The sequence below is a fragment of the Fukomys damarensis genome, unplaced genomic scaffold (assembly GCF_012274545.1).
Source record: "Fukomys damarensis isolate Sample0158 unplaced genomic scaffold, DMR_v1.0_HiC HiC_scaffold_17, whole genome shotgun sequence".
NCBI classification, from domain to species: Eukaryota; Metazoa; Chordata; class Mammalia; order Rodentia; family Bathyergidae; genus Fukomys; species Fukomys damarensis.
The window spans coordinates 36156437-36171739 of record NW_022900929.1 but is presented as its reverse complement, the minus strand read 5'-3'; the positions used below and the strand labels follow the sequence as shown (position 1 = coordinate 36171739).

The window sequence follows — 15303 nt, the reverse complement described above, 5'->3', positions numbered from 1 at the left end:
CAGTGTGGAGGCCGCCGCGCCACCGCCCATCCTCAGCAGCTCGGTGGAATGGAGCACATCAGCCGAGCGCTCCGCCAGCGCTCGCTTCCCAGGGGCGGCCTCCGGCTCTAGCAGCGATGAGGACGACGAGGACGAGGACGAGCGAGGCGGTGTCTTTTCGCAGTCCTTCCTGTAAGGCCCTTCTCCCCGGAGACGCCCCGCTGAGGATCCATTTAGAAACCTGAGCCCGGTGTGGTAGCGCACGCCAGTGATCCCAGTACTCTGAGAGGCTGAGGAGAGAATGCGAATTCCAGCCTGGGCAGTTTAGCAACTTAGATCCTGTCTCATAATTTTAAAAGAGGAGAGGGCTGGGGATTGTAGTTCAGTGTGAAGACCTTTGGGTCAAAACTTAGTACTGAAGAAAAAAAAAGGGAAGAATCCAAACGTGTTGGCCCTGTTAAATTCATGAAACTTACCCTTAATAACCAAAGGAATCCCCCCTCCCATCTTCAAAAGGTCTCCAGAATTGAAGTCCTGGAGAAAAGAAAAACAGAAACTACTTGTAGTACTTCGTCCTACTACATTTAACATAAATTCTTGTAGGGCATTTCTTTCAGCACATCCAACTGTACGGAACATTTAGGACCTAATTGGGAATCCTGGCATAATACCAACTTTTGCAAAAAAAGAAGTACGAGACTGATAACTGAGACCACCACACTAACCTTTTTGCTGCTCAGTATCCAGCCTGTCCATTTATCTTCATGATCTTATTCCATTGTATCCATTGGGATACACTTTATCATAACTCTTAGCTATGAAATGTTTAGTAATCTTTATCTGGCTAACTTTTTAAAGAATTACTGGGGAAGCACAAATCAGCACAGTGGTCTGGCTTCATAGTGAAGTCGTAGTGTAAAGTCTCTCCCCTCACTTTCTATTAAGAATATCAGTTGCTAGGGCTGGGGATTTAGTTCAGTGATTCCAGCACTTGTCTCGCAAGCAGCAAGGGCCCGAGTTCGATTCTGGTACCAAAAAAGAAAAAAGTACCACTTGCTAGAATGGTAATGGATTTTGGTTTCTTTAGTATTTCTCTGTTTCTTCTTTTAAGACCAGCTTCAGATTCTGAAAGCGACATCATCTTTGAGAATGAAGACGAAAACAGTAAAAGTGAGAATCGGGTAAATATACAGATACCATTTTACTTATCATAGAATGGGGCACATAAGGTAAGCAAGAGCTGATGTTATAAAACCTCAAGATATTAAAGACAATCTAACATGCAGATATCAACTTTAAAACAATTTATTTAAAACATACGCTATTTATGTTTTTGTTTTGTTTTGGTTTGGTTTTGGTTTTTTGAGACAGGATCTGACTATGTAGTTGAGACTGACCTGAACTCACTATGTAGCCCATGGTGGTCTCGAATTCACAGTGATCCTCCTACTTCAATCTCCCGAGTGCTAGGATTGTAGGCATGCGCCACCACGCCTGGCTTACTTGTGTTTATTTGCAGGCTTTTATCCACATAAATTTTACTTTCAGAAAAAGAAAAGTGAGTTGAGATAGTTCACTTTTTTATGCAGTGAGAAGTTTGCTAAATGATTTGGGAAATTCCATATGGCTGGGACTGAGGCCTGAGTGGAAATTGAGTAAACTGTCTTGTCTTGGAGTGACCTTGGTCTCCCATATCAACCAGCTTGATGCCTTATTTTCATCCTGTAGAATAATGTCTTAACTCTTTGTGTCATGAGTATGTGATGAGTTAGGAAATCAGTTCAGGACCATCCTTATTATACTTCCATGCTGTAGAGAGAAGCAGAAGATACCAAAATGCACCAGACTTCTAGTAAAAGTAAACTTTGTTTACAAGAACTTGTCTCTCGCAAGCATGTATACTTAGTATAATACAGAATTTTGTGTGTGGTTTACAAAGTTTGAAAAGCCCTGCTCCAGGCCATGGGCCCTTGGCAGTCCTGTGTCTTCCCCTGCCCAGGCTGGCGGCACCCTCAGGGTTGATGAATGTACCCACAGTGCAGAGAAATGCTCTGCAGACAGATGGTGAATATGAGGGCTCTATTACCAGGAATAAAGAAATGAGTCCCGGCAGTTACAGGGGTGCTTTCCTAGTAGATAAGAAAAGTACACATGTGGACTCTGTTAGATAAGTAATTAAACTGATTGGAAGGAGGTTTGAATGCATTGACCAGTGTTTTTTATTATAAGTACTTCTCCTTATCAATTAAAATCACTTTAAATCCCCTTGCTTCAAATTTATTATAAATTTAATTAGAACAGAAGTATAAATGATCTAAACTGCTAAAGCACAAGTCTGGCTTTAGTGTTATTTGTGCATTTAATTATTATAGGGACACTAAATTTATGATCCAGGCTTTGCTCAAGGAAGGGCAGTATCTCGAGGGCATTCTAATTAGAAGCCACTAAGAGATTAATAATCCTCTGCAAATAATTCCCCAGAGAGCATAAGTGATTCAAGGGGCAAACCCGATTGTTTCCAGAGCCGATCTCTTTTTTTTTTCTTTGATAAAGATAAATATTGAAAAACTGTCTTCATAAAGACTATAATTAGAAACAATCACCTGCTAAGTAATAGCTTTCCAAATGTCAGGTTAAAAATATTTAAATACATCTGTGTATCAGGAAAAAAGTTTTTTTTGTTTGGGAGTTCTGGGGATCGAACTTGGGACCAAACTCGGGACCTTGCACTTGCAAGGCAGGTGGCAGCACCACTGAGCTAAGTCCCCAGCCCAAAAAAGTATTTTCTTTAAAAGCTACCACGAGCCAGGCATGGTGGTGTATGCCGGCGATGCCAGCATTCAGGAGGCTGAAGCAAGGAAGAATGTCATGAGTTCGAGGCCAGCCTGGACTACATTGACTCTGTCTCATTAAAGCGGGGGGGCTACCATGAAAGCAGAATGTGGTGGTTTATATCTGTGACCCTAGGCAAGGCAGGAATATCCTGAGTTTGAGGCCAGCCGAAATACACAAGAAGACCAAAAAAAGAAAGAAAAAGATGCCATGTATTAGAAAGAAAATTAGCGTAGGCAACAAGTGTGTTATGTGGAGAAGTGATCTGTAAGTGGCAGCTCAGTGCTTGTTATAAGAGGTGTAGTGCAAAGGGCCTGTGCCCTCTGATAGTATGGTTACAGTTAAGCTGCCTTAGCTAAGTCCACCAAAGGAAGGCTAGTTAAGATTCTAGTTAAAGCAAACTTGCCTTACATTTGCTAAGTTTTTGAAGAACGGTGGTTTCATTTTTCTCACTGACCTCCCCTCAGGCAGCAGGGTGGCCCTGTGGTGGGGAGTTAGCACAGATTCGTGATGATGGTGGTGGTCTTGTCTAATTTCAGCCTGCATTTTGCATTCTTGTATGCTCCTCTTGGGTTAGGACGAAGACTGCAATGAAAACAACAACTGCCGGGAAAGTGAGCCATCAGGGGCGACCGAGGCCGTGTACTACTTGTACATCCAGGTGAGCCCTGTGGTGCAGCTTGGTGGCATGGTGGCTGGTGGGCATTTCAGAATGCCGTGAAAAGAAGAGGGCTTGCTGCCATTGCCCAAGCTTAACTGGCAGGGAGGTTACAGCATGGAGATCCTTTCCCTAGCCTCAACCACATGCTTCTCAGACGTGGGCTGTGTGACTTGTGTGAGCTCAGACAAGGTTCTTCGGCCTTCTGTGCCTGTTTCCCCACCTGTAAATTAAGTACAGCTATCTCACATACTTGTGAGGAATAAATGAGCTGTCATGTGTGAGATCCTCAGAACCATGTCTGAGTTCCATCAGTGCTACACTGGGCTTGTACAGAAACTTCACTTTGTCTAACACGCTGAGTCTGGACAAATAAGGTGCACTGTGCATGACACTTAAACTTGCGCATGCGGAAACACTGTCAGGGCTTTTGGCAAAGAGCCTTATCCAAGAACCTGTGGGAGGCAAGAGCTGCCAGCAGACCAGTTCCGATGAGGCATCTCTGCAACAAAGCCTAGGCTCTGGCTACCTTCTGTGCTTTAGTAGCAGCCTCCTTGGTGGCACAGGGCTCTTGCAGCAGAGTGACAGTGGTAGGCCGTTTACTGTACTCTGAAGGAACAGGACTGTCAGGCACTATTAACATTATCAGGTGTCTGCAAGCATCTAGTACCATACAGACAAAGGAACCCTCAGACAAGTTAGGGTTTTAAAGAGACTAATTAGGTGGTGGCACTTTTGGGGACGGTGCTGGATTCAAGTATTCCTTAACATGATTTGATTATCTTTGAGGTATTAATTACACCGATAACAAAGCACATGTCACAGATCTCTGTTTATTCAGTACCTACCATGTGCCATTTCTTGCTAAACAATTAGTGAGACAGATGGACTTCAGTAAAGGAAGGGTGCCCAAGGCACAGGAGGTGAGGTATGGGAGACAGGGGCTTGAGGAGACCCTGACTGAGGCCTGGAGAATGACCCAGGATTTGCCAGCTGAGGGTATGAGAATGAAAGCTGACCTTCCTCTTTTAAAAACAACTGGTGGACCCTGGTGTAATGGCACATGTCTGTAATCCCAGCACTCGGGAGGCTGAGGCAGGAAAATCGCCATGAGTTCGAGGCCAGCCTGAACTACAAAGGAGAGACCCCGCCTCAAAAAACAAAGAAAGGGCTGGGGATTTAGCTCAGTGGTTCTGCTGCCTGCCTCACAAGTGCAAAGTCACAAGTTTGATCCACCCTGCCACTGGTTGAGACCTACAGATTATTTTCAGAACTCAAATGCTGTGTGTTGATTTAAGATGAAAATGATGCTTTGTTGTCTTCTGATATGTTAATACACTCAAGAAGGGATAAGGCAGAACCCTTTCTTGAATGTTTTCATATTTATAATATTTGCTCTAGACTTTTAGGTCATTTTTGTTTAATGAACAAATAAGAAAGTCATGACATCATTAGATTGACTGGCCCTTCTTACAAATTTGAGTTCAGAAGCAATTTTGTAAAACAATAAGTAAGGTTTCATTGCAGTCTCAATTTTTATATTATTTATGACAGATTTTAAGCAAGAAGGTCCCTTTAAAAAAAAAAGCAACTGTATTAAAATGGGAACGGAGGCCCCCTTGTCTAGCACACAAAAGCCCTGGATTCTATACCCCAAACAAAAACAACAGTAAGTGGTTTGGGGCACTAAGATCCTGTGTGTTCATTCCCAGCGCACTTCCGATGCCATTAGGTATTAACATTGTTGTCAGGCACATATTCGCCCACAGGAGGGTTTGTTGGGTGGGGGAGGAGGGGTTGGAGAGTGCTGGGGCTGAACCCAGGGCCTCAGGCAGCCGGGCGAGTGTTCTACCACTCAGCCACACTCCCACTCTCCAAAGTAATTTTTTAATGCCTTTTTTTAGTGTAAAAAATCAAGTCTTTCCCACAACTGTTTAAAAGTAGTGATTACATTAATTGCGGTTATCCTCCTCCCTTTAAACTCTTCCTGTAATCCCATCATGCCTGCTTTGTTCTCATCTGTAGATGGAGTACTGTGAAAAGAGCACTTTACGTGACACCATCGACCAGGGACTGTACCAGGACACCATCAGACTCTGGAGGCTTTTTCGGGAGATTCTGGATGGATTAGCTTATATCCATGAGAAAGTAAACTTCACAGTATTTTGTATCCAAAAACTTGTATTTGCATAAGTGTATGACTATACCACATGTCACCAAAGGAGAAAAACCAAAATAGAAAACTATAGGTATGGTGAAGTATTTTTATAGATAATAGAACAAAGTGTCAAAAGATAAGAAAATAGTACCAAGTATCAGAGTTCCAAGAAAGCATTAGGACAGGAGTCAGCAAACTGTGGCTCATGAGTTAAACTCAGCTGTTGTTGTATGGCCTGTGAGCTAAAATGGCTTTTATATTTTCACTTGTTAAAAATACTACTACTACTACTACTACTAATAATAATAATAATAATATGAAAATTGCAGAAAATTCAAATCTGATTATTGTCTGTCAATAAAGTTTTATTGGAACAAAGCCATGCTCCTTTGTCTACATATTGGCTCTTGCTGATTTTGCCGTAAGAGCAGATTTGAGTAGTTGCGTCAGAAGCCATATAGCCTGAAGGCCCAAGATACTTACTTACTGAAGGGCTGGGAATGTAGCTCAGTGGCACAGCACCTGCCTGGCAAGTGTGAGGTCCTAGGTTAGATCCCTGGTACCAAAATAAAAGATACTTACTGAACAGCATATGTCAGATGAAGTTTTGCCAGCCTTTGCATGAGAAAGAAGTACTTGAACACGTATGGAATGTGAAGATGATTCCTTTATTAGTTTAGAATAAAGTGAGTGTAATTAATACATGCCAAGATTTGATTCCAGATGAATTGGTGACTCCCTTCTGAGGAATACAGAGAAACTAGAAAGTCATCTAGCAAGGAGAGGAATGAGATTCTGAGTAGCATAGCTTACTGCATGTATAAAATGTCATTTCAAAGCTAGAACTTGCTATTAGAATATAAAGGCTTCTGGGCCTAGCTTCAACATGAAACAGTGCTTAAATTTTCAAAATGGGAATGTCTAATTCATTAGCCGATATAAAGTATAAGTTTTTTGCTTTGCCTCAATTTCCTTGAACCTCAAACCATTTTTTTCCTCACACCATTTGTACTATGCTGTATGGTACTGAGAAACCTGGGCTGTAATTTATTTATTTGTTTGTTTGCTTATTTTTTGATATCAGGATTGAACTCAGGACCTTGTGCTTTCAAGTCAGACAGTGGAACCACTGAGCTAAATCCCCAGCCCCTGGGCTATAATTTATATGGGTGGTTTGTAGACAATTTGTTAGAGGCAGAATTTGCAAGGTTGGAAATAAATTGAGTTCTAAGGAAGGCCATTAAAGCTCTGTTTCTCTGGTGCTGTTCCCCCGGAGTCCCACCTGCTCACTTCCCCTCCACCCACTGCCCAGTTTTTGCCCGGTGTCTAACACTGTGCCCCCTGACATGCACAGATATGCGTATGTGACAAACCCGATCTTAAGGGACTTCTTGTTTTCAGAGAGCCAGAATTTACCTGCATGTAGTGGTAAAAGACATTGTACAGTAGTGTTTTATTGCATTTGATCATTTTCTGTATTATAATACAGGAAACAATAAACATTGTGCACTACTAGAAAGAGAAAAAAACACCCGCTCTGTGCCAGAGTTCTTAGCATCACTGTGGAAGCTTCATGATGAGTTTGCACTTGTGAATGTTGGTGTATTTGAATAAGTGGAGAAAAGCAGGAGTGTCCTTGGCAGGGGAAATGGCACTAAGAGCGGAATGGAAAGAGAAGGAAAGAAGTATGTCCCCCTGGCCAGTGCAGCAGTTTTGTGATATAGCACTAGGAAAGGTTCTTGGGTGAACTCAGTGGAGGGAGTCTTGGAACCCAGGGACCCATTTGGGTATCACCTGAGCAGGACCACAGGTGGACGTTAGAGGTGGTAGGGAGATCACAGGAAGTCGGGAGAGACTCCAGAGACCAGATTCCCAGAAGAGGGTGGTCTGTAGGAGACCTCTCCATTTTCATCACTACTTTGGCCTTTCCAATCAGGAAACAGATATAACTGTAGACTGTGTGGAAAGCAACAGTTGGTTTCTTTGCTCTCTTTCCGCAGGGGATGATTCACCGGGATCTGAAACCTGTCAACATTTTTTTGGATTCTGATGACCGTGTGAAAATAGGTGATTTTGGCTTGGCAACAGACCATCTAGCCTTTTCTGTGAGTTTTTTTTTTTTTTTTTTTTTTTTTTTTTCCCCCATGACCACCTCTGAAAACGCACCCAGGTGCCTTGATAGTCCTGGAAGTGTTAGAAGACGGGATAGCAAGTTCCACGGCCTTGCTGTGTACCCAGAGGGCAGTGGGCGAGTGTAGTGCACCACAAGTGATCTTTTAGGCTTAGAAATTACAGATAGGTTTTAGTGAGTGCCTTTCACTTGAGGGACACAAAACTATTGGCTTATGAATAACATTTAGGTTAAAGGCATTTTGTATTAAATAATTTCATATTTTGATCTTCCCTGCCAGGCCCTTGGAAAAATGCTTTACATTTGAGGGGCTTTTAGTTTGGAAAATAAAGCTCAAGAACAAAAACACCAAGAGAAGCAGTCCCAGCCAACCTGAAATTCAGAAGGTGTCTACTTCACAATATTGAGAAACTGTTTAATATACAAACTAATTAATGTTGCCAGAGATTTAGCTCAGTGTTGATACTACCTGCCTCGCGAGTACAAGGTCCTGAGTTCGATCCTTGGTACCATTAAAGAAAAAGAAAAAGAAAAAGTAAACAAAACTAATTAATGTGATGTGAGGGAAATAGTGATATAAGAGCAAGATAGGAGAGAGTTAACATCAGATATAAGGACTGAGGAATGCTTCACAGGTAGGCCACGGTGGTGCATACCTGTAGTCGTAGTAACTTGGGAGGCTGAGGCAGGAGGATCACTTGAGCCCAGGAGTTAGATATCAGCCTAGGCAATATGGCAAGACCTCACCAGCCCTCCCACAGAAAAGGCTGTGTAACAGTAGATGGGCCCATTTCATATGCATCTTAAAGATAGGTGGCAGCCCAGCAGGCCAAGGTTGAGGGCAGGATGCAGTGGCACAGGGCAGGCAAGTTCAGCATAAGGACAAACTCTGGAGTTCTTAGATGCAGTTGTTTGAAAACCACTTTTGGTTTTGGCAGTACTGGGTGTGGAACCCACGGCCTCGTGCCTACTAGGCGAGCTCTCTGCCACTGAGCCACCTCCCCAGCTGCCCACGTGTTCGGATTGACTGAAACTGTGAGGCGTAGGGAGAGGAAGAGAGGTTATAGGTGGCAGGTCGTGAGTGCCTAAGGAGTTCTACTCCACACCCTAAGTCAGAGTTATTAGGCACCAAGATGTGTAGTAAATACAGCTTATTCCAAGGGTAAGTGGAGAAAGAAAATAGGATTTGGAGAGCAAACGTAGAGGCGAGATTAGTGGGTGAGGTTAGAAGAAGTGGAGAGTGAAAGGGGGCAGTGTGGACATGGTCCTTACTGAGCAGAAGAGGAAGGGGGATGAGAGTACTGAGGTTGGGGGGCGGGTGAAGGGAACTGGATCCCCAGGCTAGGAACATAACATGATGCCCGGAAGTCAGGGAGGTAAGAACAGAGACTCTGGAGTCCTACTAACCTGGACCTACTTGTGGCATGATCTTGGGCAAACTAGTGAAAGCCTCAGTAGCTTATCTGTAACACGTGCCTGTTGCTTATACCTGTCAGAATGCACGTAAGGCACTGGATCAGCACGGGCACAGAGTGGTGGGGAGGCTGGCAGCAGTGGTGGTACTTGTACTGAAACTGTGGGGTGACACTGAGAGTAGTGTCAGGGATGTTATGGGAGGACTGTCATAAATGGATGTAAAGGGACGGATGGAGAAAGCGAGCTCCCCAGGTACTTCAGTGAATGATAGTGGAGCGGACCCAGTGACCAGCCCCCTAGGAGGGAAGAGTAGCGTCTGAGCTGAAAAGGTAATAGCAGTAAGAAAATGAGGAAGACGAATTTGTTGTTTTTAATACACTCTTACTCTTCCTAATAAGTGGCTCCTGTTTCGGCATTTGCAATGTGAAAATGAATCGGTTTCTGTAAGCTTTGGGATATTTTCTGCTCTGCAGGGCAAGTTGTCTGGTGAATTGGTTTTCTCCCTCCTGGTTGCACTGGGCTTCCTATGAGCCTCACATGAATCGGTTAGCCAAACTAAAAAATAATTAAAACTAAAAAAAAAAAAAAAAAAAGAGGCATTATTATACTTATTGTGATTTCTGTGTGATATTTTTTCAGTCCGTCTTCATTTCGGGACGAGAAGCCATTAGTGTTCTACCATGTTAATTCGATAATGGGCTTCTGCTTTTAGGCTGACGGCAAGCAAGATGATCAGGCAGGAGATCACATGATAAAGTCAGACTCTTCAGGTAAATCCAGAAGGCTGTATTTCATCCACATGTTTAAAAGCAGACCTCAAAATTTCTTAACCTGAAACCACTTTTCATTGGTAAAGACTTTATTCTAATGTGAATTTTAACTATATTAGCAAAATTATGAAAATGCTTTTTTCCTTCCTTTTCGCTGTGTTAATTGTCCTTCAGATAGCTTCGGTTAATAGAATAGTTGAGTCTTGTGTGCAGACAACTTGACTGTCTAACTCTAGGTGGTCATGTACGGTAAGCCCAGGGACCTGGTCCGTCTGGGGTGCTGCCCTCCTCTGCAACAGCAGAGACAGCTGTGTGTCACAGTTTGCGGCTGTGACTGATGAGGGTAGTCATGTGTGGCAGTGCATACTGCTCTCCCTCCTGGCAGTGCTGCAGAGAGTGAACCAAGTACACATCATGAAACTTTTTTTTTGGTACCGGGGATCGAACTCGGGACCTTGCACTTGCAAAGCAGACAGTGGAACCACTGAGCTAAATCCCCGGCCCACCTCTTTTTTTGTTTTGTTTTGTTTGTTTTTTTTAATTTGCCTTTTCTATAAATCCTATCACGAGAATGGTTTCCCTCTGTTTCCCTCCCCACAGGACGTTTGACTGGGATGGTCGGCACTGCTTTGTACGTGAGCCCAGAGGTCCAAGGAAGCACCAAGTCTGCATACAACCAGGTACAGAGCTTTTGGGGAACACAGAAGGACCCACGAGTGAGGGCAGAGCAAGATCACGGGACTGGGGACTTAGCTACCAGCTAAAATAATAAGCACTCACATTCACTCAATTTCACTGACTCACATTCCAAGCAGGACCCATTTGTGCCAAGGGCGGGCAGCAGAGAGCTTGCAGTCCGGTGCATCCATCCAAGAATAAGTGAGCTAAACCATGTCCTGGGCGAGGATGCCCCAGGGATGCAGGGAACATGGCAGTGAAGTGAGGAGACAGCTGTGGCCCAGCCCTCGGAGAGATTGCCCAGTGGTGTGTGAAACAACCAACAAGCGAAAAATCATCACCAGTTGTAAGAAAAGCTAAAGGAAAGTGACAAGACAGCAGTAGGCGGCATTAGGTATTAGGGTAGAAGATGAAAAAGGACAGACACACGGAGTTGGGGGCATGAGCACGAAGAGAAGACCCTGAGTGAGAGAGGCCTGCAGTATTTAGGACAGAGGTCCATGTGGCTGTGGAGTGACGAACAACAGGGAGAGCAGCAAACCAGAATCCTGGAAAAGAAGGTGGGGCTCTAACCAGGCAGGGCTGGCTTGGCCCTAAGAAAAAGTTTGTTTGATGCACGCCTGTAATCTCAGCACTCGGGAGGCTGAGGCAGGAGGATCGCTGAGAGTTCAAGACCAGCCTGGGCTACATAGTGAGTTCCAGGTCAGTCTCAACTACATAGTGAGACCCTGTCTCAAAAAAACAAAAACAAAAAAATTTATTTGAAATACACAGGGAACCACTAAACAATCTTGAGAAGGGGAATTCTCTTTGGCTGTGCCAGGAGGCTTTGCAGAAGCCCTTGCGAAGCAGCCAGAGACTGGCACCAGCACGATGGCTGTAGAGATGGGAAGTGAGTTGTTCTAGTGGACTGGATGTTGGGAGAGAAAAGGGAAGGGAAGAGTTCAGGCACAAGTTGCTGAGCATCTGGGTAATCGGGGTGAGGAAAAGTGGGGAAGGACTTGGAGAAGAGAGGGTGTAAAGAAAACCTAGTTTGAGGCGTGTTATTTACAATGAATTGTTAGAGACCCAAGACTTGAGTTCAGGGGAAAGGTCAGAGGTATAAACTTGAGAGATGTCAGCCCCGGATGGATGTAAAGCTGTAGACTGAATGAGACCACTTAGGGTGAGAGTGTAGAGCCAGGTTAAAACTAGATAGGCAGTGCGAATCTTCTCAGATTCTCAGAAACTCAGCCTCGGTTTCGTCATGATAGGGAGCCGTGGGCAGCATGTGGAGGACCCAGAGCTCTGAGTACCCAGGGAGCGAGAGGGCACCACTCCCTCTGCTTGGTGGGGAAGGGGGTCGTGAACTCCCTCGAAGCCTTCTGCCCCTTGGCCAGGCAACTCTACCATTAGAAAGTTATCCAGAGGAAACAACCAGAATTGCCCAAAAGGGTTCATCACAGCATTGTTTGCAAAGTAAGAACTGACAGCATCGGAAAATTAGGAATGGCCTAATTAATATGAGACTTGATGTAGCTAAATACACGTCATTAAAATTGCATTTTAGAAATGTATTTTAGAAAAACAATAATCGTAAAGAAAGATATTCTCACTCTATTAAGGGAATCAAAGTCAGAAAAAGTAAGGTAGTGCTAATTTTGTGAGAGACACATTTTTAAACAAGGACGGACCAAGAGAGGTTACTGTGTTACTCTTGGCGTCTTTCTCTATGTTCCACGTGTTTTATAGCGACTGGTGTAGGAAGTACCACGATGGAACTGGTGTGTAAGACTTGGGCAGTCTTGGGGATAGTTGAGAAGCGGTCCTGCTCATCTGTGGTCCAGTTCATGTAGAAGCATTCCTGAGAGGAGCCCCTATTCCTCCTGGCCCCTGACGAGGAGCAGCCTTACCAGGGCCATGAGGCAGCCAACTTCCTCAGGTGCACTGCCTTCCGCCCTTCTCTGTCTCTCTGTTCACAGCTCCCCACATCCATTTTCTCTGTACAACTTGCCCTTTTGCTTCTTTTTTAGTTTTTTTTTTGGAACTGGGGATTGAACTCAGGACCTTGAGCTTGTGAGGCAGGTGCAGTGCCACTGAGCTAAATCCCCAGCTCCTTCTTCTTTATTTTTATTGTTGCCATTCTTATCTTTACACATGAAATTTTTAATAATTATCTTGATTATTTATGTCCTAGTTCATTTGTGTGTAGTCTGTTTTCTTTTTCTTGCTTTTTATTTTTTATTTTTGGTGTGTTTTGGGTTTTTTTCTCAGGTTTATTGAGGCATGATGAAAAATAAAAATCATATATATTTAAGGTATACAAGATGATGTTTGATATTTGTAAACATTGCAAAATAGCTGCCATGATCAAACTAACATGTTCATCTCTTCCCCTCATTGTCATTTTTGGTTAGTGGTGAAAACATACAAGATTGCCGGGCATGGTGGCGCATGCCTGTAATCCCAGCACTCGGGAGGCTGAGGCAGGAGGATCGCTGTGAGTTCGAGACCAGCCTGGACTATATAGTGAGTTCCACGTCAGTCTCAACTACATAGTGAGACCCTGTCTCAAAAACAAACAAACAAACAAACAAACAAACAAAAAACAAAGAAAACACACAAGATCTATTTTCTTAGCAAATTTCAAAACACATTGCTATAAACTATAGTCGCCATTCTATACAGTAGATCTCCAGAATTGGTTTATCTTGTAACTGAAAGTGGTGCCCCTTGACCCTCTTTCCTTTTGTCCCCACCCACAGCCCCTGATAAAACATCTGCTACTATGAGTTGAACTTTTATGTAGATTCAGCCTATGGGAAAAAATCTGGCAGTGTTTCTCTTTCTGTGACTGGCTTATTGCATTTAGCATAATGCTCTCCACTTTCATCCATGTTGTCACAAATGGCAGGATTTCCCATCATTTCAAAGGCTAAATAATAGTCGGTTATATTTGTGCCACATTTCCTTATCCATCTTTCCATCAGCATGTTGATTGTGTATGGTGATTATGAATATTATGTTAACTATTATGTTAACATAGGCATACAGATATGCTTGAGTTAGCGATTTTTTTTTCCTTTGAATTGCTAGATCATAAGGTAATTCGATTTTTTAACTTTTTCAAGGAGCCACCGTACTGTTTTCTGTTTTGGCTATACCAATTTACAGCATACCTATAATATGCAAAATTCCCCTTTTCTCCCCATCCTCACAATGCTTATTATCTTTGACTGCTTAATATTAATGAGCAACTAGTGTGAACTGAGCCCTAGTGATTCTGATTTGCTCTTCCCCGGTGACTAGTGATGCTGGGTGTCTCCTCACACATCCCCTGGCCATTCATAGGTCTATTTTGAGAAGTTTCCTGTTCAGGTTCATTGCCCATTTTTTATTGGGTTTTTTTTTTTCTGTGAATCGTATGAGTTCTCTTTCTGTTTTGCATATCAGCCTCTTATCAGTTTGCAGAAACTTTCTCCCACTCTGTCAGTTGCCTTTTCTTTTTCCTCCTTATTTACATAAACATATTTAGCTGCCATGAGTCACATGATCTACCTATTTTGCCAGTCTTCTGTCTTTACTGATAGATAGGGCTTTGCACCTGGTAGCTGACTTTTCCATCCGCTGCAGATTTCGGTCCATTTCAATTTTGAAATGATTAGTGCATGCTAGCTTTACCCCACTGAGCTACATCTGCAGCCCAAGGAAAGTTCCTACAAGTCTCAGTTGTCCTTGCTCTTTAGCCAGTGTGTGCATATGTGGCTAAACAAGGTACAGTTCATATTCAAGGAAAATATGGAGAGAAATCATGCCAGCTGTTTCATCATCAATTAAATCATTTTATAGCTATAGTTTTTTTTTAGACCAAATCATCATATTTTTGTAGTGTGACTTATTTTGCACTTAGGCAAGCTTTATTTCACCTAACAGTGTCTACAGTTCCCTGATAAATTATACTTTCCTATCAAGGCTCTCTAAGTATAATCTCTCCTTCCTTAGAAAGTAGATCTCTTCAGCCTGGGAATTATCTTCTTTGAGATGTCCTATCATCCCATGGTGACAGCCTCGGAACGGATCTTCGTTCTCAACCAGCTCAGAGATGTATGTATCAGATGTTCGGCCACACAGTAGCCTCAGTCTTAGCAAGGAGATCAGAATTCCGGGTAGGGCGTTTTCCTGGTGTTAATATTATAGGCAAGGCTGTCCCGATGTAATTTTCTGCAGGACTCATTTGCTGAGACATGCCAAGCTAACCAGTTTCCCCATCTGCAGTGAAATGTTTTCTAAACAAGGAAAGTCACCTCATTTAAGTTGTTAAAGTCACAATTGTGTAAGCTTGCACAGTGGTGCATGCCTGTAATCCCAGCTCTCAGAAGACTGAAGCAGAAGAATCTCCCAGAGTGTGAGGCCAGCCTGGGCTACATTGAGTTTGAACTACACAGTGCAATCCTGTCTCAGAAAACCAAAAGCAAATAATAAATAAAGAAACATATAAACAAAACAGTTGTGAGAGCCAAAGACTGTCAGCACTGAAGAGGGATCTTAAATCTTGTCTTCTGTGGAAACCCACCTCTTGTTTACATTCCTTCAATGATAAGAAATTTACTCCAGTTTTGTTTTTTGAAATCTTGGAGAAATTGTTCGAGTATAGTTACTCTTTGAGAGATTTGTTCTTTTTTCTTTTTTCCTGGTGTGTGTA

General features: G+C 43.1%; 1 protein-coding gene across 4 annotated transcripts in view; it reads left to right on the top strand.

Moving 5' to 3' along the window:
- Positions 1-15303, top strand: part of Eif2ak4 (eukaryotic translation initiation factor 2 alpha kinase 4) — a 119090-nt gene that overhangs the window by 54108 nt on the left and 49679 nt on the right. For all 4 annotated transcript variants that reach the window (XM_033765018.1, XM_033765017.1, XM_033765020.1 and 1 more), the window contains 8 exons: positions 1-171; positions 1091-1160; positions 3389-3472; positions 5495-5617; positions 7628-7732; positions 9887-9944; positions 10545-10624; positions 14604-14705. The exon at positions 1-171 is cut by the window's left edge and continues 293 nt beyond it. In XM_033765018.1, the coding sequence (XP_033620909.1) occupies positions 1-171; positions 1091-1160; positions 3389-3472; positions 5495-5617; positions 7628-7732; positions 9887-9944; positions 10545-10624; positions 14604-14705 (793 nt within the window). The remainder of the gene's footprint in view (positions 172-1090; positions 1161-3388; positions 3473-5494; positions 5618-7627; positions 7733-9886; positions 9945-10544; positions 10625-14603; positions 14706-15303) is intronic.